The following is a 21507-nucleotide window of genomic DNA, read 5'->3' on the forward strand; positions in this document are numbered from 1 at the left end:
TTTTCATGAAATCCAGCATAAACACACACACACATGTTGCTCTTTTAAAACATGAATTCCCATCTGGCTTCTTCCTTGCCTTAGGGGCTCATATCAACAACTCTGCTGGTTCTAGCTCCATCGCTGTTTTTTTTTTTTTTTTTTACTGCAAACCCTTCAATCTGAATCATTATAGCCCACGGGGCAGTAATGGCATACAGTTACACCAACAGTACTCTGTAATAAAGTTTTCTTTAGAGGTAAATAGCAAGGAAGAGTGCTGAGGGTCGACATTAAAAGTCTTAGCCCAGATGCTGAGAGGATGAGCAGATTTATTCAAAGATTTTACAAGTTTATTTTATCTCAGGATCCAAAAAGAGCAACATTTCCCCACACACACAGGGTTAAATGTTGAAACCACTCTGTGCTGTTGTATCAAGTATCACATTCCCCATATCTCAGCCTTGCTGTAACAAAGAAACTTCACATTTCACTCAAAGCCTTCACATTTAATATCTCTCTACAGAGTAGTTAAGGTCAGAGGTCCCGCCCACAGGGGGCTCTGATTGGATGATGTGCCTGCTGGAATATTCAATCAGACACCTTGCTTTGCGCTGTGATTGGACACAGCCGGTGCAGTTATGTAAATGAGCACCTGGTGGCGCCTGCTGGCCCGGCTGTGGAGCCCGGACTGAGGATTTGTTGGTGCAGCGTAGACTCAGAGAGTGAGAGGGTTTGAAGCACGGAGACCCCGGACTCACGGTTTTTATTTTTTTACAGTTCACCTCATTGTCGGCAAGTTTTTTAAACTATTTAACCGGAGAGAGTCAAGTAAAAGTCCGCCTGAAGGTCTCCTATCAGCCGGGGCATTCAGCCGTGTCGGATCATTAGTTGTTTCTTGTAGTTTTGACAGAGGTCGTTCCCAGAGCGAAACAAACGCTCAACAGCCCCGTTTGGATTATTATTCAGTGGACGTGTGTTGTTCAGGGATAAACTCAACCCTGCTTCGTCTTTTAAAGACTTCTACTAAAAGTTTGGACTGCTGTCAAAGCTCACCTCTTCGTGTCTTTTAGGTGAGTACCGACAAACTCTTTTTTTTTTATTCCCTCGCGCGTTTCCTTTCTTCCCCGTGCGCACCTTACTCCTGAAAAAAAAAGAAGCCGCTGTAATATTATTGCAGCGGATATTTCCAGCTGTCTGTGTGTATGTCTGTATCTGTATCTGTGGCTTGGCGTCCATAAGTCTCGGTGTGTTAGTGAAGCAACCGCGGCTGTTCTGGACGCGGGCCACGGGCTGCTGGGAGGCTCACAGAAGGTGTAACGTTGCTGTCCGGATCCTGACCACGTTTACATTGTGGCTTACCGCGTAGACTATCTGAACACACTTCTTGACTGTGCGCATCACGCTTTCTGAAATCTGCAAAAAAAAATGGGGTTATTGGCAGAATTGAAAACATCATTCAATGTCCTGATTTGTGCCTAAACTATTGTTATCACTCTACTTCCAATGTCATAACAAATAGACTTAAAGTAGGAGTTACTTCCATCCAAGCATTTCTTACTCGGGTGGCCACCAACTCCAAAAATTGTAAAATCCTTTTGCTTAAGTTGTCATAAGTGATTTCTTTCTTCATGTTAAACACATTCTTCACTTGGTTTACATCGCACCTCATTCTCAAAAACACACACACACACACACACACACACACACACACACACACACACACACACACACACACACACACACACACACACCGAAAAACTTGAACAAAAGTCATTCTTCTTGCCGTGTCAGGCTTTAAACCCGTTGCAGCACCAGCAGCCTTGATGAATAGGGCAATAAAATGTGTAATGTTCAGCAGCACCTCCACACATCCAGGTGGTGGTCATCACACAGACCATTGACCTTGTGACCTCCCCAATAAGACCAGCAGCTCTGGCTTCATTCACCTATGGCCTTATATGAGGGGGTTCTCCTTTACAGCCGCTGAGCAGTCACCAGATACAAAACCTGAAAAAGGGCTGGCACTACCAAAGAGAAACAGTGTTGACCCAGAAAACATTTTCACACTGTGGAGGAGCTGGCAGAAAGTTTGGACTTTTAAATTAGATCTATTTTCTCAGCCTATAAAGAGAGGGCTCATGAGAGAGAATCAATCTTGTGGTTTGATTATAAGTTCTCCACTTTGCCATACACAGGATGGCGAACAAATCAATAAGTAGTTATGCTCAGAAGAAACTGCATAATTCAGCCGAATAAGTAAAAAGATGGGGACCACTGCATGTGGTTCTGTTGCGAGCTTGTTCCTTGTGAATGTGTCTGCATGCCTCGGTGGTTACAGGGAGGCAGAGGTGGCCTGATGGTGGAGTCAACAGTCGGTGTGCAGTGCTGTGGGCAGTCACCTTGTCCACCACATCATGAAAATGTTACATGTGGATAGTTTTGTGACTCGAGGAATGAGCAGGCTGTTCAGAGGAGGTGTAGCATTGTTAGGCTGCTGGGAAGAGGAGGTGGGGATGGGAAGGAGGGGGAGGCTGTGCTATTTGCAATAGATAGAGGCCATAAAAGACCCCCCCCCCTCTACACACACACACACCCTCCCTCACTGCCTGTGTAGCAAAGGCAGGAGCATAAAGTGAGGAAGAACCCTGAGTGTGGGTACACACAGTCTTTCTCTGCACGCACAGGTCTGCTGGATCCTATCTGATGGGCATCTGTCTGCTGGATCTCCCACAGTGTCCCACGAGAGCCATTGGCCCTGCAAAGCAGTGGAGTCCAGCAGAGGGAAGAGAGAATATATTAAACAGTTAAAGAGACGTGTTATGTGAGTATAATTGCATCTGCACACACTTTGGTAGCTGTTTTTGAATTGATTAGTTTCTTTCGTGGAAGGCACCGGAGAAAATGACAATAATTGCATAATCCGACTTGTGGAGAAGTTTGCACAGAGCAACGTAATTTGTCTGACATTCTCTGTGAAACGGATGTTTGTTTGTTTTGTTTCAGTCTTTGGTGATTTAGGGAAAACATCTTAAAGCCCTTTTTAGCTACAAGTGAGCAGAGAAAATGAAAATAGTTTTTTGCAGTTTTGCATCACTGCTGTTCCTGGATTGAAAACACAAATATGTTGAGTGTGAAAAGCTACCACACACACTGAAACCCTGGTTTGTGTTTGGTTGATCATTGACCTCAGTCTGTTGTCCTCCATCTGGGTCATTGATTTGGAGGTTTTGTGACTTTGTCATTGTGTTTAAGGTTGTTGAACACTCTGAAAAGACTTTTTATTTAAGCAGGTGGATGCTAATTCAGAATACAAAGGCACATCCTGCACAATAAGTGAATCGCAAGTTTTTCAAAGTAGTCTGATCTTTATGGCGTTGTGGCTAATGCAGTTAACCACATGAAAGAGCACGAGGAGGATGAAGGTGCTTTTTGAACGATCCTTTACGTGACTTATCTCACAACTGTTGTGTTTAAGGCAGCAGCTCCTCTAAATTCTGTTTCCTTGTAATTGGCTTCCGACAGATTGAGTGGGAACCTGAAGGGACATGTGGAATAATTAATTTAAGTCCAAAGACACTAAACGGTAACTTGCCTCTCATCTCAGTATAGTGCTCCTCTGATGGGAAATGAAACCAATTGAAGACAGGACTTCATTGTCCACCCTGTTTTCCTAAACCAATTTCCTCTCAAGTCTAGACGGACAAGCTTTTCAATTGCATTTGCCGTATGTGTGGTCAAATGCAGAAGAAGAGACTGTCAGAAAAACAAATTCATCCAGTAATAGGTGCTGACACTTCAAAGTATGATCATGAGTGCTACTTGTCAGTGAGTTCTTAAATCTTTTTTTGATTTCCTCTCTATTAATCCCCATATCCAATGTTCTTACTTCTTTCAGATTACCCCCCCCCCCCCCCCCCCCTCCCAATATGCCTTCTCCTACTCCTCCATCCTGGACACCTTTGATCACCCTAGCAATCTGTCTTTTTCTCTCTACATCAATCATGGAACCCACATTCTCCTTCTTCACCCTCTGTCTCTCTGTTCCCTTTCTCTGAAGCAGCACTAGATGTTTCATCCCCCCCCCCCCCCCCCATCCATCTCAGCCCCCTCTCTGCTATTGTCCCTGTGAGTCTTCTCATTTATCTGTTTGCTCTCCCTGTCGAGGGTGCCCTGGTTAGATAACAATGTTGTTGCTTGGATGTAAACTGGGGTCATGTTTTGGTTGCAGAGGTTTCTTCAAAGAATATGTGACTGTTTCTTATCAAAGTATTTAGACATTGCATTGATGCCTCATTTTAGCTGAAGAGTCTGCAGAAATAGCTCTGTATGTGCCCTAAAATTAGCAGTGGCCTATTTTGCAGATGCTTGATTATGTACATGATATAAATCATTTACAATTAGAATTTGGAAAAGTTTCTTTTTTTTCAGAATAAAAGTTAGAAAAAAAAGAATAAAAAGTTGGCAGTTTTGTCTCCCTCAAGTAGAGTTCTCTACTGCATTACATCTTTTATGATTCAGAAATAATAAATCACTTCTAGCGTTGCCCTTCATCGTTTTCATCCACTGCATTTCTTTGCGTTAAACCTGGTTGCAGGAGACTTTGGTGTGGTATGCTAGTAGCGTCTCAAGTAGTCTTCTGCGGTTATAGCTTCAAGCACAAATGAGCAGCAGAATACAGAAATCTGTTTACTTCACTTGCTTCTAAATCAACATCCCCCGAGTTTTGACTTTTTAGTCTTTAAGCAACATGGCCTCCAGCAACTTAACTTTATCACACTGGTTTACACTATTTCTGAAGCTGTAAAAGGCTCCCTGCAACTTAATAGGAAATACAGTTACACGTCAAGACACCTGTAAAGATAATTTGATACAAAAGATTGGTCAAAATCTACTGAAATCATATGACATTTTTTTTCAAAATTGAATAAGCCAGAAACCAGCTTTGTATCACACCTAACAACTTCACAGTGCTTGCCAACAACTTAAAGTTGTCTCTACTTGAAAAAGTAGACAAAAACAGAAACCCTCAAATGTAGAAAGCCAGTGTGTGTTCTTATCCTCCTCTCTTACCCTTTCTTTCTTTTCAGTTTCTTTTCATCTCATTCCAAATCCTCACACCGTGGTTGGTGGTGTTTTCTAGTGCTAGCACACACTGTGCCTCATGTGGCTCAGTGTACAGCTAATAATTAGTAATGGCTTCTGGCAAAGTAAAGTACACTTCAAACCTTGTTGGAACATGGAAGAAAATTATCTTCAAAATCAAAGGTGACCTCTTTCATGCAACCTTTATTTGAAAGATAAGCCTGAGCTGTAACGATATAACCACACTGAGTGGGGCAGACCAGCCTGTCTCCCTCCCAGGAGTTTAGAGGAGCACATTAGCATCAAGAAACTAGTGTGATATGTAATTTAGTGCTTTTTAGGAGGCCCTTTTTTTGCCCAGAAGGAGGAGGGGGAGGTCTGCAAGTGTGATACAGGTATCAGCCTGTGCCTGAGGCTTTTAACACATTGTGTGTCAGTTGAATTGTGTGTAAGTGTGTGTGGTTCTGTGTTTGTGTGTTTGTGTGTCTGTCTGTAGCTAGAGTTTCAGCAAAGCCTAAATGCAATAGCTGGATCCTAATTTGATCAGTGTTGTGTGTGTGTGTGTGTGTGTGTGTGTGTGTGTGTGTGTGTGTGTGTGTGTGTTTTCATTTGCCCAAAGTGATAGCGAAATATTTAACGGCTCAAAAAATGTGAAACTAGATTCTTGCCCCTCAGCTGTTGTTCATTAAAAAACAAGAAGAAAAGAAATCTGTGTGAGGGCTGGGTTATACCAGACTGTTTTTCTCACTTTGACTCTAAATGCTGAGTCTCGCTGAAGTCATTCCTGTTTGACCTGATCTCTCTGATTCTGTTTCTCTCCAGGCCATCCCTCCCTCCACCCCTCTCTTCCATCTCCAGTTCCCAATCTCTCTGTCTCAATAGCTGCTCACTGGATGAATAATTGTCACCCTCCTGCGGGCAAAGAGTTGCTTTTGTCCCACGCTCACTCTGGCACTTGAGTCTTTCCGTTCGATTACTGGAGGGAGTTTTTCTCCACCACAGCATTCTTCTGTCTGTCTGTTTGTCTGTCCGTCTGTCTGTCTGTCTGTCTATTTCTGTTTCTCCAGCCGTTTTCTCTCTGCCCATTGTGAGAGTAGCACTGTGCTGCCACATGCCTCTCCTTTCTCCTTTCACCCCATCCTCCCCTTTGCTTCTCACTTGTCCTCTGACAGGTGGCAGAGAGTCTGTGCAAATTGAATTCAGGGAATTGGGCTGCAGCTTTGCCATCAACACTGCAGCTCTAAAAAAACCTCTGTGTCAAAGTAGAACCAGAGATCAACGCACACTTTCCTGCCAAATATGCTAATAGTAGCACATATCTGTTAGACAATTCTTATAATGACTTTACACCCACTCTTCAACTGGGGTCAAACTTGGAACAAATTTTCCTTTGCTGTTGCGATGACGGTTCATTTTCATGCAGAAGATAACCCAGGTTCACGTTAAGTTTAACAGTGAAGTCTCATTAAATCACTTTCACAAGAGTCAAATGGCACTCCTTCCATTCCAGGTGCAGAAAAAGCAGAACTGACAAAAGTTTAACGACATGTACGAACATGTTTGAATCCATGTGCCCTGAGAACCAAAACGGTTCCAGTGTCTGCCAGTTGACACCAGTTTCCCAGAACAATTTATAATACACTCAAGCTGACAGTTTCTCCTCTGCATGTACTGCAGGGGAGACCAAAACTCTGATTCACACGGTATAGCTAATGAACAGCCGACTTCGTGTTTATGCCGTTGAATGCCTGAGGTGCTAACAAGCTTTTTCTTGGTGGGAGTTTTTTAGTCGTGGTGTGCACTCACTGTTCTGTGACAAAAACTCTATCCGGGTGACGCTTTTCATTTTGTAGCTAACTCATTTAGTTGATGATTGACAGGAGAAAACCCTGCTTCTTTTCCTCAACATTTCAGAACTTACAAAGAGATCAAAGGTTGATTAAATCACCTGCCAAAAGGTTAACATTTCTAGCAAATCTTTATCTAACATTATAGTGATATTGCTCTCACAGCATTCTGATATAGTGGTGCAGAGTGCAACAGAGTTTCTACATTTTTATGTAATATTATGTTATATATTTTGAAGGCAAACCCCAGATTCAGAATGCATGTATTATCACGTGTAATTTGCTAAATTAAGCCTGTCCAAAAACTAGAATAAAAAGGTATATTTTTTTAGCCTGTTCTCAATATCTATATCTATATTTCAGAACAGATATACAGGTATATCTGTTTATATTGTTTTTAAATATAGTCCAGATAAACCATTTAAAGGGATACTTCATCCATTTGCATTAAGCATTGTATCAGTAGTAAACTGGTAGTATTTTTGAATGGTCGTGCATCCAGCCCTCATTTCCCCAGAGACTGGAAAGTTCTGTATTTCTAGGTCTGAAAAGGAGCTTCCAGCTGTTGCAGTTAGCGGTGTGAAACTATAACGCTAGTTCCTCATATTTTTGACCACTGAAGCTACAGACCAATCACAGATCAGTGGGTGGGAACTCACTCCCAGAATCAAGACTTAATGTCCGCCATATTGCTTGGAAGCTATGCTAACAGGCTCTATGGAGAAAGGTGATAATGGCGAATAAATATAGCGGCGAGACAGCTGCTGCCGTCAGGCTGGTCTTGTGTTTTGGCCGCCGGGGCTGTCGCCAGCTCATCAGCTAAGACATAAGGCCTGCCTGTCGGCGGCGGTGAGGACGAGGAGCCCGGGCCGGCTCGAGCTGGGGCGGACTGGTAGTGTCAGTGCTCTCACTGTTTGCCTATGGATACAGACATGGAGTCTGTTTTCTGCCAGGAATTTCGAAGATCAATTCTGGAAGAAATCTCTGAATCAGTTGAGGAAATGGCCTTGTGTGTTTAAGTAAATATGTCTGTAAATGTTAACGATCGAATTTCCCTCTGGGATTAATAAAATATTTCTGATTCTGAAATAGAGCACCTTAGTGGGAGTGTCCTGCGGTGCTGTGCATTCTGGGATTTGGTGTCTTTCATCCACATGAGCCAAAAAGACACTTTCTGCCTTTTCTCGGCCAAGAAGGCACCAACTTCAAAATGTATTTCACATTTCTACTACATATATGACCCAATGTCAATACAGATTCATGTTTCAACGGGTGACGTATCCCTTTAAGTTATGTCTGCAATACACTATCTGCTGATGCGACAATGACGCCAAACAAAAGAAATTATAGAAGGGAAAAAGAAAATGTCTATCTAGCTATCAGCATGGAAAAGTGCTTTGTCCCCGTGCTTTACAAATCTGTTTGTGCGTTTGGCTGCTGTTGAGGGCATTCTTCATTTGGCAAACCAACCTGTGGCAATCAGTCACCATTTGTCTCTGTCAGCCATGCAGATAGGCTGAGCAATGCTTGAGCTGGTTTTGTCTGAGGGGCTGAGCAGACCCACTTCAATGTAAAAACAATGTGGCCAAATAGAAAAGATTGACGTTTCATTTTTTATGATTGATCTCAGCTTTGTGTAGCTCCATGTTACTAATCCTGACTTCCTTACATTCATTTTTTGTCTGTTTTTTTTCTTTCACTTCCCTCCAGCCCCAGCTCATGGGTCGCTGTGCTTTAAACTTACATGAATTTGTTATGAGCTGTGTTGTAGCAAAGGTCTGCTTTATGAGACTGCCCTGCTGAGTCTTTGCCACTAGGACCTTTTCTGTTGAATTGCTTGCTTTTTTGTTTGCAAGCATATGTCTTAGTGAGTAATTCAATACTTAGTGCAACTTCAGTTTTCCTGGAAACATGATTTTTTTACGTTAAAATCCCCTTACCATGCTTTCTTCATTGTTACATGATTCACCACGTACTTCAGTAATGCTTCAGCCCCATGCTACACTTTCTCCTTGCTGCTGTTTAATTTGTTTTTCTGACTCGACTGTCTTCCCCTTCAACTCTCATTACCCTGTTTAAGTGACTCATCCATTCTTCCCTCCTGCTTCCCAAACCTGTGGTAAAACTCTCAAATCAGATTCCACAGTCGTGACTGGCACTTCCTTGTATTGATGACACACAACTGCACAATTTGATGACCAATGTGTGACAAATACTATGAACAATAATGGGGCATAACACCAGACTTTAGGGATCATTTATTGTATGTAATTACAGCCTATATTTTCACTTTTAAGAGCAAATATGTTTAGCAAACAAAGAGAGGAGTAGTTGTGATTTTCCTTTTCCCAGAGTTAAGGACATATAACAGCAAGTGATATTTATATATATAGGCTAAAGGAACTTCTTTCAAGATTAAGAACCCCTTGGACAGATATGTGGAGCCAAACAACTCATCCCTGCCCTTGAATTGGGTCTTCAGTAAAAACAAGGAAACGGTGGCCCCGTAGGAAACAAAAGTGATTTACACCATGCTCAAGTCCTACAGAAACAAGTCTGTTTTCAAGGAAAGCATCAAACGACCTTGTTTTAGTGGCTGGCGCAGTCTCAACCTTCAAAGTGTTGTAAAGATTCAAGATTAATTTGTGCTTCCTTCTCCCCAGGACTCAGAGGGCAGTGGTGTGTACGACCTCACCAGCTTCCTCATGCAGGGATGGAAATTCAAAACAAAGATCTCACTGCTTTCTGTCTCTCAGCGGTCATTAGTCATGTCTAACTAAAGCAGTGTGTTGCTTTATCCGGCTGTGATTTAAGACTTCACACGTTGAGAATTTGGTATAGACAAGCAAAGCATCACTGAGAAGCTTTAAGTTGTAGCAAATTAACTACAAACCACTTATTCTATATAATAATTTTCATATGATTCAAAAAATAAATATGTACATTAACTATTGGTTTCATCTTTTTTTTTGTCGTGTCAGAATGTCCATTTCAGGGTTGTAGTCAAGTCATCAAACCTCAAGTCCGAGTCAAGTCCCCCTTTCTGAGTCTGAGCAGAGTTTCTTACTTACTTTGCTGGGTGCGTCCTGGACAGACATCTACTTAAGTCTGAGGTTTTCCCAGTCTTCAATGGTTCCTTCACATATTTATCATGTTGTGCTGCTCTTGTTTGATTTTTTTTTGTTAAATCATCGAAAGTAAAACGCACCGTTCATGTCGCCTCTTTAGGAATCCTGACAGGAACTGTTGCTGAACAAGACAGAATGTAAATGATCATGCAGGTGAACACATGTGCCATCCCTGGCTCAAAACTGACAAAATTATCAGAGCTTTAGGTTGCTTTCACATATTATTCGGAGGGCTCGTTTTTCATTTGGTTCGGTTTTGCTTTCAGACTGCACTTTGCCAAGCGCACCAAAGCCTGTCAAATTCTGTGTACCGTAGCCACGCGTCACTAGTTTCTGTACAGATGTACAGAAAGGCCTGCTCAAGTCGGGAATTGGTGATAGAATTAGGTGCCCGACTAGCACCTTGACATATTCATCATCAACATGAAGAACAAAATGTGTTTTTTAGTAATGTAAAGATAGCCTACTATTTAATTCACGTATTGCCCATCAACATTTTGATCAAATATAGCCTAAATTGTAACAGAGACATTACACACATCGTCTTCCTAGAATCCCTGCTGCTGTTGTTGTTGTTGTTGTTGTTGTTGTTGTTACAACATTCAGATGTTTCAAACTGAAAACACGTGAACCCACTAAAGTTTGATGAACTACCTCCCAACTTGAAAACTGTGACCATCTGAGGAGCATCTGAATGCAGCATAGCTCCGGTCAGTAGCTGCTGCTGTCATCCAGCCTGCACTACGACCTGAAAGTAAATAACAAGACAGAAGATTGGCATGAACAAATAATGTATGACAGAAACCTTTAGACTAAAGCAATGCTATCAGCTCTGTCAGGCTCTACAGTACTGATGCACAGCACTGCAGTAATTTCTATTTGTTCACCAGCTTAGTTAAGCATGTTAGCATTCTATCATTAACTTCACAGTTAATCTAGACAATGTACAGCTGATGCTGAACATCGACAGTAAGTGATCCTTCCTGTTTGGGAATAGTAAGTCTGTATCAAATCTATTTTCTGTTCATCCAACAGCTATGGAGACATTTCATTCAGAATCGCAAACTTGAACCTCTTATGGGCTTTTGAAAGATGATCACAAAATCACCAAAATGATAGCATACATTGTTAACTAGATTTTCTCAGTGAAAACTAAAAGCTTTTACATTCATGGGAGAATCATCATATCTATAGTCACTTTAATGTATCCACTGGGGAACAAAGATTCCTGAACAAAATCTGTCAATCCAATAGTTTGTTACACACTGTATTTCAATCTTTCAGATAACTCTATAGTTTTTTTTAGTCACATTGGGAGCTGTTCCAACAACTCTCAGACTACATTAGTAAGATTTGGCTCCAAAGAATCATGTCATCCAATTGATTTGTTATCCCAATCAAAATGGAATAATAACAAATCATTTTGAGAACTATGTTGTAAATAATCTGGTTTCTGGCTTTAAAATATGTGTGTTGACAGCTCTCTTGAGTCTCGGATGATAATTATATAACTGTAAAAAATAATGTGGTCTAAACGTTGACTGATTGAAAACGCCTCTTGGGTTACAAGTGTGTAAGTTAATTCTTTATACTGACATTCAGTTGAAGTAATAGCTGCTTGGGATGTTGAAAATCAGAAAAAAAAAGACATAAATAGTGATATTCTTAGGAAAATCCTTTGCAGTGTTGCAAAGCATTGGTTCCCAACCTGGGGTCCAGGCCCACCAAGGGGGAGCACCTGAGATCTCTGTAAACGAGTGTGTAGGCATGTATTCAGATTTATGTTAATGTTTGAAATGAAATGTATTATTTTTTTTCTTGTGGATCCTGGAGGGGGTCCGTTTTACTTAGATACAAGTAAGGGGGTGCTCCAAGGAAAAAAGGTTGGGAACCACTGATGTAAAGCATACATCATTTGGAGCTAATGTTCCTAAACATGCAGAACCATCTGATCCTTAAGGTTACTCTCTCCTGATATTTGATCTGGCTTTTATTTACACCTGGAAAGAATAATGGTTTCAAACATTTGGTTCAATCATAAGGGACTCTCTAGAAAAGACACTAACCAGTGCCAAGGCAGTGCAGCCAGTTTTTTAACTGAGGCAATCTAATTATAGAGAACCTGGCAAAATCTCTGTAATGATGCAATGGCTGCTAGCTAAAAAAAAAAAGGCCAGTGTGTCTGTCTGCTCTCGACTATGCCTCTTGTTTTTCAGTTGTATTTGTGTCGTGCAGGACAGAAGCAGCAGCTGCTCATAAGTATTCATTAGTCCTGTTTATGGATTAGCTGAGACAAATTATGCTGGTGTAGATTGGGGCTCCAAACTGATCTGCCTCCTACAGAACACAGTGGGCTCTTCTTCTTTCTGAGCTCTAACCACAGCTGTTTGAAAACACTTGACTTTTCCAACGACAATGTTCTCAGATAGCTGTGGACACTTTTGTTCCTCTTACTCAAACATTTGTCAGCCCTGGTTCTTGTTTGTAAGGTTTTTTTTCCCCCTGGTGTGCATTGGAAAGTAGCATGTCCACCTGATTTTACTTTATTGACAAAACTGTGATGACACACTGTCGGCTCATGTTTGTTGACATTGGTTGTTATGGTGGTTGCTCTGGATCGGGGGCCCAAGTCATCAGATTTCCAGCTCCATTTTTGCACACCCAGCTCATTCCAGTAAGCCCCATTTTTCAGCATTTTGTCATCTGGTATACTCACTCACATACTTACTCATTTGGACAACTTGGGTGTTTTCTGCCTTGGAAAAAAAAGCCAGCCTGTCTTTCTCTCTCCATGCTTCTACCACTTGGAACACATGCACCGTGTATTGGGTGCGTTGTGTCTGCCATTCAGGACAGCTGCACAGACTGGCTATCCCTGAGATCTCCTTAATGCCCACATACACGCCCCTCAAACCGAAGCACACACACACACACACAAACATAAGTCATAAGTCAACCTCTCTACACAACCCCTCCCTCCCAAATCCACACACACCATGTACCCATGTCATCGCTGCTGCATCGTCCCCGCCCTGTTGTGCCAGAGCAAACTCTACTCCACAGTCCACTATTCACTTTGTTTCCATACGTCCCTGTCGACCCCCGCCCCCCACCAACTCTTTGTCACTACAGCTGTGTGTCAGCTGTCGGCCAGTCCCAGTCTGGTCAGAGAAGAAGCCGAAACACAGAGGGTCTACAGGGAAGCCAGCCCGGCCTCTCCGACTTTCCCAGCTGTCACTCCCACTTCAGACTTCCACTTATCACAAGGTTTCTTTCCTCCCTCCTGTTTCACCGCTGGAAGTCTTCATTAAACACTTTCAAAATTTAAAATATGCACCAGTGATAGTCATCAAATGTGATTATTTTTTCTGCTTGATTCAGTTATTTTTTAAAAATATGCTGGTGTCAGAGAGAAAAAGGTACACCTATATAGTATATTTGAGCAAAGCATTGGGTTTAACCTAATTCTGAGAGACTGTAGGCCTGAAAAGTCCTAACTAAATTAGATGCAGTGCTACATTAAACTGCTTTCAAGAAGGAAATAATGTTCAGTTTTAGTTTAAACTTTAGAGTGGTGGTGATTCAAATTGTCGTCTTGGTCACTAATGTTTTTTGTTAAATGTACCGGTAATTGTATTACATTGTACTATGCTTCTATCAACACAATTCACCAGCACCACAGATAACATGCTCTGAAATGACCGTAGTTGAACCAACATCTCTTCATATCATTTTAAATATAAACTGAACTTAATGAACTCCTTGAAGGATCTATTTCAAGATATTTATATGAGACTGCACTACTTTTGGAGTACCTAATAAATTGACAACTGGGAGGAGTTTTTTTGAGGGGGCAAATTTTAACATTTCCTGCATTTAAAAAGTTACTCACCCTGCAAAATGTCTGTATATGTTATTAGCAAGTCATACACGTACCAAAGCCCACACATTTTTGTGTCACCAATTAAATCAAAATACTCTGACATCTGTCCGTCTGTTGTCTCTCACTCATTGGCTTTATTTCTTCCATTTCCCGTCTTCATTTGTTTGGTATTTGTTCTAAACAAATAATCTCCAAATTGGTGCTTTAAATAAAATGTGTTCTGTTAATGAAAAGTAGGTTTGAGATCAGTAGTTTTGATGAACTATTGTCATTTTTAATAGAGAAGGAATACAATTCTTTGGGAGAAAAATGGGGCTGGCTAATTATACCATCCTCAGTTACCAAGCTGTGTGTACCCTTTCTAAAGGCAGCAAAGTATTATTGTGTCCCAGCATTCTGCTGCCAGAGAGGGAAAAACAAATTAGCTTTTGAAAGTGGCCTTTGTTGTATGGCTTTGTGCTCGCTCCTCCGGGGTTCGGCCCATTGCTGAGCTTGGCACGCAAAACATTGAGAAACAAATGACTGTGAAACATGCTACGTGCTTCTAACTAAGAGGATTTGATTCAGTTTGGTAATCAATGAAGAAGATGTTGAGTCTGTGAGCCCAGCAGCCTAATGCTAGAGCTGTTTACCTGCAAGTAAAATGTAAATGTTGGCTGAAAATATGAAGGACGTTTCAGCAAGGTCATACCTGATTCATAAAGTGAATGCATCTAAGTATATCTTTCTTTCTTGTACAGGTATGCCTGGGGTCATCAGCGTGTCTCCGGACAGGTAACCAGGTGTCTTGTTGCTGTCATGGCCTCGCCACCCCTGAGGCTGTTTCCTGACATTTTGCTAACAGCCCTGGTGGTGTTGGTGTCGTCTTCAGAAGACCATGAGTGGCACTTTAACCCAGGTAGGTTAAATCTACATGCAAAAAAGACAATATCAAAATGAGTAATGGAGAGATTTTCACCTCAGTTTTCTGATTACTGTTAGCTAATTTGCTCTTTTGCTTCAAGGCTGAGGGAAATACAATCTTTGAGAAAAGATTCATTCACTTTTATGTCAAGTGGTCATTTATCTCTAACGCCCTGCTTAGGTTTGGAAGCTCCAGTGCTGTAATAATGTTGTACTGCTGTCTTTCAATTTGTCTGTGGTAGAAATGAAGGGTATCTGACAATTGTTATCAAACTATTTCACTATCACAGCTGAAGAGACAAGCGATACTGATCACAAAGAGGGATATTAGGTTATATTTCAAAGTAGAACAGCATATTCAGAAACCTGCTGGCTACCTTTGTACAAAAGCGAATGTTAGCGTTCAACTGCTTCCTCATTATGTCAGCAGGAATTTATAACTTATTTAATTGTACAGTGTAACACTACCCATTTTAATATTGATTTTCCGCCACTCCTAAGCTAATGGTAACATTAGCTACTAAGTGTCTGAGTGCTAATAGCTGTGGTCTGACTTATTCAATGGCTTTCAAGTATATTGTTTAAACTTGAAATATGGTCAGTTTTCCCTTGATTTATTTTTTCCGGTTCACTGTCTTTCATGTTGCTGATTAACCTTGACTGGATGAAATGAAATTATTCTTTCAAATTTCCTAAATTTCTACTACAACCTTGAAACCACCAGTTTGTCTTTTTAACACCTTTGGATCTTACCAACTGTTACATGAAGTCTGACCATGTTCACACAGTGGCAGATTTTGTCTATTAGATGCAAAAATAACCCCCTAAAGTGAGAATAAATATAATAATGTAAATAATGTTCAGCTTGTTGGGCCTGATTCTGAATTAAAGACATTGCAGGATATTACTAAACTAAAACATCTAGTCTGATTTCCTCGTAATTTTAACTGTGTGTGGGCTCGGGCTGAGGAGTTTATAAAAATGTCATGGGGCAGCGGTGGCCAATTGGTTAGCATGCGCACCCCACGTAGAGAGGCAGTAGTCCTTGAAGCTGCTGGCCCGAGTTGGAATCCAACCTGTGGCCACTTTTCCACATGTCAATACCGACACTCTCTCTCCGATTTTTGACACTATCCACTGTTCTATCTCTTAATAAAGACACAAAAGTAACACAAAATAATTGTCATCAAAACATAAACAAGCTATGCTTTCTCACTCAGCATTTGTCCGGTGACTAGGGCTTTAACATTTTGATGCAGTCAAGTGGAGTTGATGCAAATTTACTAGTGAAAAAGTCTTCAGAGGTGACGTGTTGTAAACACAGGTATTGTGTAAAACATGAACAGCAGAGAGATAATGAAACTGTGCGTCATAGTTGACGTGTTTATTTATCTCATTCCAGTTATTCTAAAATTGAACAATGTACTGTATAGTGCATATTTCTTTAAGGCCTAGTATGATCCCTCTAAAAAACGCCAGCCTCATTTCAACAGCTTGTTAGTAGCTGCATTTCAAGGTTGTTTTTTATACATAAAAACTCAGAATTTTTAAGCCTATTACCCCTTCTTATCCCCACCCTCTTGTCCTCGGGCACAGCAACCGTCCGTCCTGCTGCCCCAACATTCTCCTCACATTCTCAGATCAGTAAGGCTCATTCTCTGTCCGCTATCAACAGGCTATCCTGTGTCCTCGCTCTGTCTGCCAGCCAGTCGTATATGTAATAGGAGAATGAGATAGGTGGGCAGCCCCCCCCCCCCCCGGCTCATCAGAACCACTAATGCGCAGGCAGCTCATGAAAGTGTCAGTCAAAATGCCTGGAGAGGGAGGGCATGAGGGGTTAGTGAGTCAGAGCCAACAAGGTGTATCCAGAGGAGACCTTCTTTTATGTTGTAGCTAGACTGTGAAAGAGACAAAGCTAATGGATTGTTATATTAATCATCTGTTTATCATTTATGTCATCATTTGTACTTTTTTCTTAGTGCTAATCACATTTCAAGATAGCAAACAGTAAATAGTCCAACCGCCTTCAGCATTTAGCTAAAAAACAACATTGTGCCTTTGATTTTTCTAGAAGCAGTTTCTGCTCCTCCATTTCATGAGATAATACTGACTTTGTTTTCAGTTTTTGACTGCGAGTCAGACTAACAACTGATAAGTAGATGTTGTGTTTTTTCTAATTAATGAAGAAAATTATTTGATAAATTACATTATCATTTTGTATCTTGAAGAGTTGTGGGGGGCCGAAACATATCGCGGGTGACATTGGACAAGAGGCACCATGGACATGGAGTTGATGACAAGTGTCATTAGCATAAATGGAAAATCGATTTTCAATAAAAAGTTTCAGGATTCAGTTGTGTCCAAATGATATGAGATGTAGCTGGCTCATATTAATACAACTGGAACAGAATGTAAATAGTGACAAAGACATGCCTTTAGGAATTTCAAACATTTAGAAATACCATAAGCTGGAGACGTGGATCCAAGTTTCTGTGTAGGTTCTCAGTCATCCAGGTCATGGTGATTCAAGCTTGATCCAAAGGCAACTGGACTTGGTTGAAGATCTTGAAGACTTTTCACCTCTCCTCCAAAGACTTCTTTAATTCTGTTAGAAGTGAAGAAGCTTTTTCGAAGCAAGGGTGAGACATCTTCAACCAAGTCCAGTTGCCTTTGGATCAACCTTTGAATCAAAGTGTTTACTTGATATTGATACAGATTAATGGTACATTACGCCCTCACTTTGGACAGATTACAGGTCAATTGGCGGGTTGAAACAGACAGACATCCATTAACACTCACATCTACAGGCAGAGGTGCAAATTAACTTAGTTTGCCTGTTTTTCGACTATGTAAGGAAGCTATAGTTCCTCAGCTTCAGCTTTAATTAAAGCATGAAGCAATAAAGGCCCCAGTCTACCAGAACATTCCTTTTTGTGAAGTCATTGAACAATGTATTAATTTATCAACTAATAGGGTCTGCATTGATCTGCATAAATCCTGAAGCAAAATTGTTCAAGATCCACCCATTTTGTTTTGTTGAGCCGTATCAAGCTGGAAAGTTTGAACTTGTGGTCTAAAGTGTTTTTGTAAACGACAAAAAGAGAAGGTGAAAGCAGAGGACACGGAGGAGGTCAGAGACAGAAATGAGAAGATTGCAGATGACGGGGTGTTGACTGCCAGTGTGTGATGATGATGATGATGATGTAATGAAATGGGCACCTGTCTGTCCCCAGGGTGTGTATGAACTGTGTGTGTGTGTGTGTGTGTCTATCCGCTGCACCCCTCAGGGTTTTTAGGGTCTGTCATCCAGCCCAACATTCCTGTCCGCTGACTCAATGACAGAAAACCAAATCAGACGCCAACCCCACCCCCGCCTCTCTCTGTCACCCTCGGCCTCCCCTCCATATCACTGTCAGTGCCCCTTTCCACTTTATCGCTACCCACACCCTCTCTCAGCCTCCCCCATCGCCTCCACCTCCACAACTCTTCCTCATGGCTTACTTCAGAGCGGATAGCTGGGTCATTGGGTAATCCTTGCCTGGGACCTCTCTATCTGGATCATTTGATAATGCTGCTGCTGGAGCGCATTCAGAGTAGATATCTGAGACCTGTCTGTGTTCTTTCATTTGCCCTTCATGTCTTTCTACTCTTTTGTTCTGTTCCTGCAAATCCAAGAGCAGTGGTAACTGGAACAGGGACTGTGCTGGATCATTAGAGCCCCAAGGAGGTTGCTTTGTGTGTGATGGAGAGTGAACAGGAAAGACAAAAGTGAAAAAAAGAAACAGGAAAGGTGTAGTCATACAGAAGACAGGTCACACCATCTCACAGGGTGGCAGATGCATTTTAATGACTATCTTTTATGCAGTCACTTTGCACCAGACAAAAAGGAGACTTGAAGGTACACGTGATGCAAACCCCACCAGTACATTTTACATGGACTCATTAGTCCAGACCCCACAGAGAGGTTTGAATAATGACCGACAGGAAGAATTTATTGTAGAGGTTGGTGTTCCCTCTCCCTCCCCTCTGTGTGGGATATGAAGCGTGAAGTCCGGAAGTTTTCCCAGAGATGACATAACAATATTATTCTCCATGACCAATGTTGGCTGCTGACAGTCTAATGGAAATATTAGGTTTCCTCTGGACATGTGCTTGAACGGATGAGAATTTTGCTCACGTCTCTTTCTCCTTCTCAAACTTTCCTCTAAAGCTCAGTGTCGTTACGCCCTGGGAATGGAGGATGGCACCATCCCAGACTCTGACATCACAGCCTCCAGCGCCTGGTCCGACTCTACTGAGGCCAAACATGGAAGGTAGGAAATGTGTGAGTGTGTATTCAGCACTAAAAGTGCTAAAATGACATTACTCAAAACACAGTCATCTCGATACATTTCCTGTAATCAAAGTTAGGGTGGGTGGTTGCAGTCTGAAAAAGCTGTAATTCTACTTAAAGGTTACTTAACACCAGGCGGGAGAACAGTTTTCACTGACTCTGATCACAACAAGCATTATAGAAAAACAAGAAAAACTCCCAAGACACTCTCTTGTAAACCATTAAAATATATATAACATGGCATTTGAATTGTTTAAGAGTGTTTTTTTTTCTGACTGCTTGTATCTTTATCCCAAGATCACCTCAAACCTACACTTTTGTGAGTTGTTGTAGCACCTCTGGCTACATTTTGCTACATGAGTTCACCAACAAGCAGCTCTTTTGGTTGTCATCAGATAAATGTTCTGTTGCACCTGCACCCAGTCCAAACAGTGGGCTGAAATTGGGTCGCTTCTCACACACGCATGTCCCAGACACGGAACTCCATTCATTCAGCTTTCCTTCAATGAAAGACGCCAGGAGTGAAGATGGCGGCGCACCACAGTAGAGATGGTGCGTTGTCATGCCGGTGCGGTTGAGTTGTTTTCCCCTGTGGTTAAAGTCCACGTTTGTTGAACTAGTGTCTGCTCAAATAAACGGGATTATAAATCTGTGGAGATTCTCCTGGATCGGCGCTGTATGGTATTGTAGCGGCTGCTGAACAGAGATGGAGATGACTGACTGAATAACCAGGACTGGACTAACTGGACTCATGTCACTGCATGAGCATTAATTGGTTTATTGCTTTCCAATTTACAAGCCTTTTATGCACATTGATCTGCAATGCTTTTTGTTTATCACTGACAACCATCACATAGCTGGCACCCCGGCACATGGTCAACCCGTTAAACAATGAGTTAACTGAAATCACTAAAGCTAAATGAAAACACAACTTTTCTCACAATTAACATGAAACTTTTAATTCAAAGGACACAGTTTGAAAAGTGGCAATGCAGACATTTCAAATAATTTCACAATCTAACATCATCACTATGCAATGTACAAGACACCATTGACATTTACTCGATGATAAGACTTGTCAACTGTGATTGATTACAAAACTGCAGCAAGTTTCCAGCTATGCTTCCTGATTTTTAAATGCAATACTAAGATGCAGGGAGACGGGACAGGCCTGGAATAATTGTACAAGTATATTGCATATTCCAAAAAGTCATTATTAAAGTTGGTAAATATTGCTTGTGAAATGATAAGTTTGATATAGGTTTTTGGACCAAAATATGTCAAACCCCAGATAAAACTTTTTGACTTTGGGTCAACTTCTGAGAAAGCTTCTTACAAGGAGATAACTTTGAAAACTGCTGGATAAGTGTGTATTTGGCTGTATTTGATTAGTACCTGACTGTATACGGATTGCTAAAAATATTAGAGATATGGGCAGCTTTTTATGTGACGAGTATTCAAAACATTACTATTACAATTAACTTTAACTTCAGAGCTTCTATTTGAGTAAAGATCCAGTAAAGTAACTGCAGTTCTGCTGGAACAACAACACAAGAATACATGCGCATGTCACAGTTGTCTCATGTGCCTGTCTGTCTTTCTTCAGTCCCTCGGCACCACACCAAAGTAATTTGTCACCTGTATGTTAGATTATGATAGAAGATGATAGTGTGTCTTTGTCAACCGCCTTAGTAATCATACAGTATAACCACCTTATCTGTATGTCTGACAGCATGGTCAGATTCATTGGAAACAAGCCAGGCCTGCAACATGCTATAGTAAGAGCTTTTGCAGGTGTGTATGCGTGTAAGTGTGTGTGTGTCCCTTGGTGTGCAGGGCTGGGTCTCTTGGCAGAATTTCTAACCATGTGGAAATGATTATTGGCCCTGGCTCTTTTTTTTAAAGAGACATCAGGGAGACATGGCCAGACAAAAAGAGAAAGCATTGGACAAAAAGAAATACAAGTAAAAGGTGGATCATTGTGATGGTGCACTGAAAGCTGGATATATTAATTTAAAATCAAGGTCTGAGGGGAAGGTGTAAGGGAAGGGAGGGAATGATGGATGCTGTTTTCATGGCTCTGATTGCTTTGAGACTGTGAAATATTTGTGTATCTATGTGAGCCAGTGGAGAAGAAATAGAAGGAACAAGGTAATGAAGAACAAGGGTATGTGAGTGAATTTTTGGCTGGTATTAAGAGAAGAAAAAAAGAAAGGTACTTGGCAGACCAGTGACATGAATATTAGCCAACTCCTGTTGGCTGAAGCACATTGTGCTGAATTCTGCCCGGCCACACGGCCTATTCATCCTCGTCTCCCTCCACCCTCCTCCATAACAAGACACTCTGTG

At 41.4% G+C, this 21507-nt stretch overlaps 1 protein-coding gene across 4 annotated transcripts in view; it reads left to right on the top strand.

Annotated features, from left to right (window-relative positions):
• The first annotated feature begins 660 nt into the window (after window positions 1–660).
• The window catches only part of ddr1 (discoidin domain receptor tyrosine kinase 1), a 41724-nt gene continuing 20877 nt past the window's right edge, over window positions 661–21507 (top strand). For 2 of the 4 annotated variants that reach the window (XM_065957848.1, XM_065957849.1), the window contains exons 1-4: window positions 662–1052; window positions 2716–2803; window positions 14663–14820; window positions 19036–19138. In XM_065957848.1, the coding sequence (XP_065813920.1) occupies window positions 2802–2803; window positions 14663–14820; window positions 19036–19138 (263 nt within the window). In that variant the 5' untranslated portion in view covers window positions 662–1052; window positions 2716–2801. Of the gene's footprint in view, window positions 1053–2715; window positions 2804–14662; window positions 14821–19035; window positions 19139–21507 lie in introns of all 4 variants that reach the window. The other 2 variants (XM_065957850.1, XM_020649098.3) reach the window with 2 other exon arrangements.

The sequence above is a fragment of the Labrus bergylta genome, chromosome 8 (genome assembly GCF_963930695.1).
Source record: "Labrus bergylta chromosome 8, fLabBer1.1, whole genome shotgun sequence".
Lineage (NCBI taxonomy): Eukaryota > Metazoa > Chordata > Actinopteri > Labriformes > Labridae > Labrus > Labrus bergylta.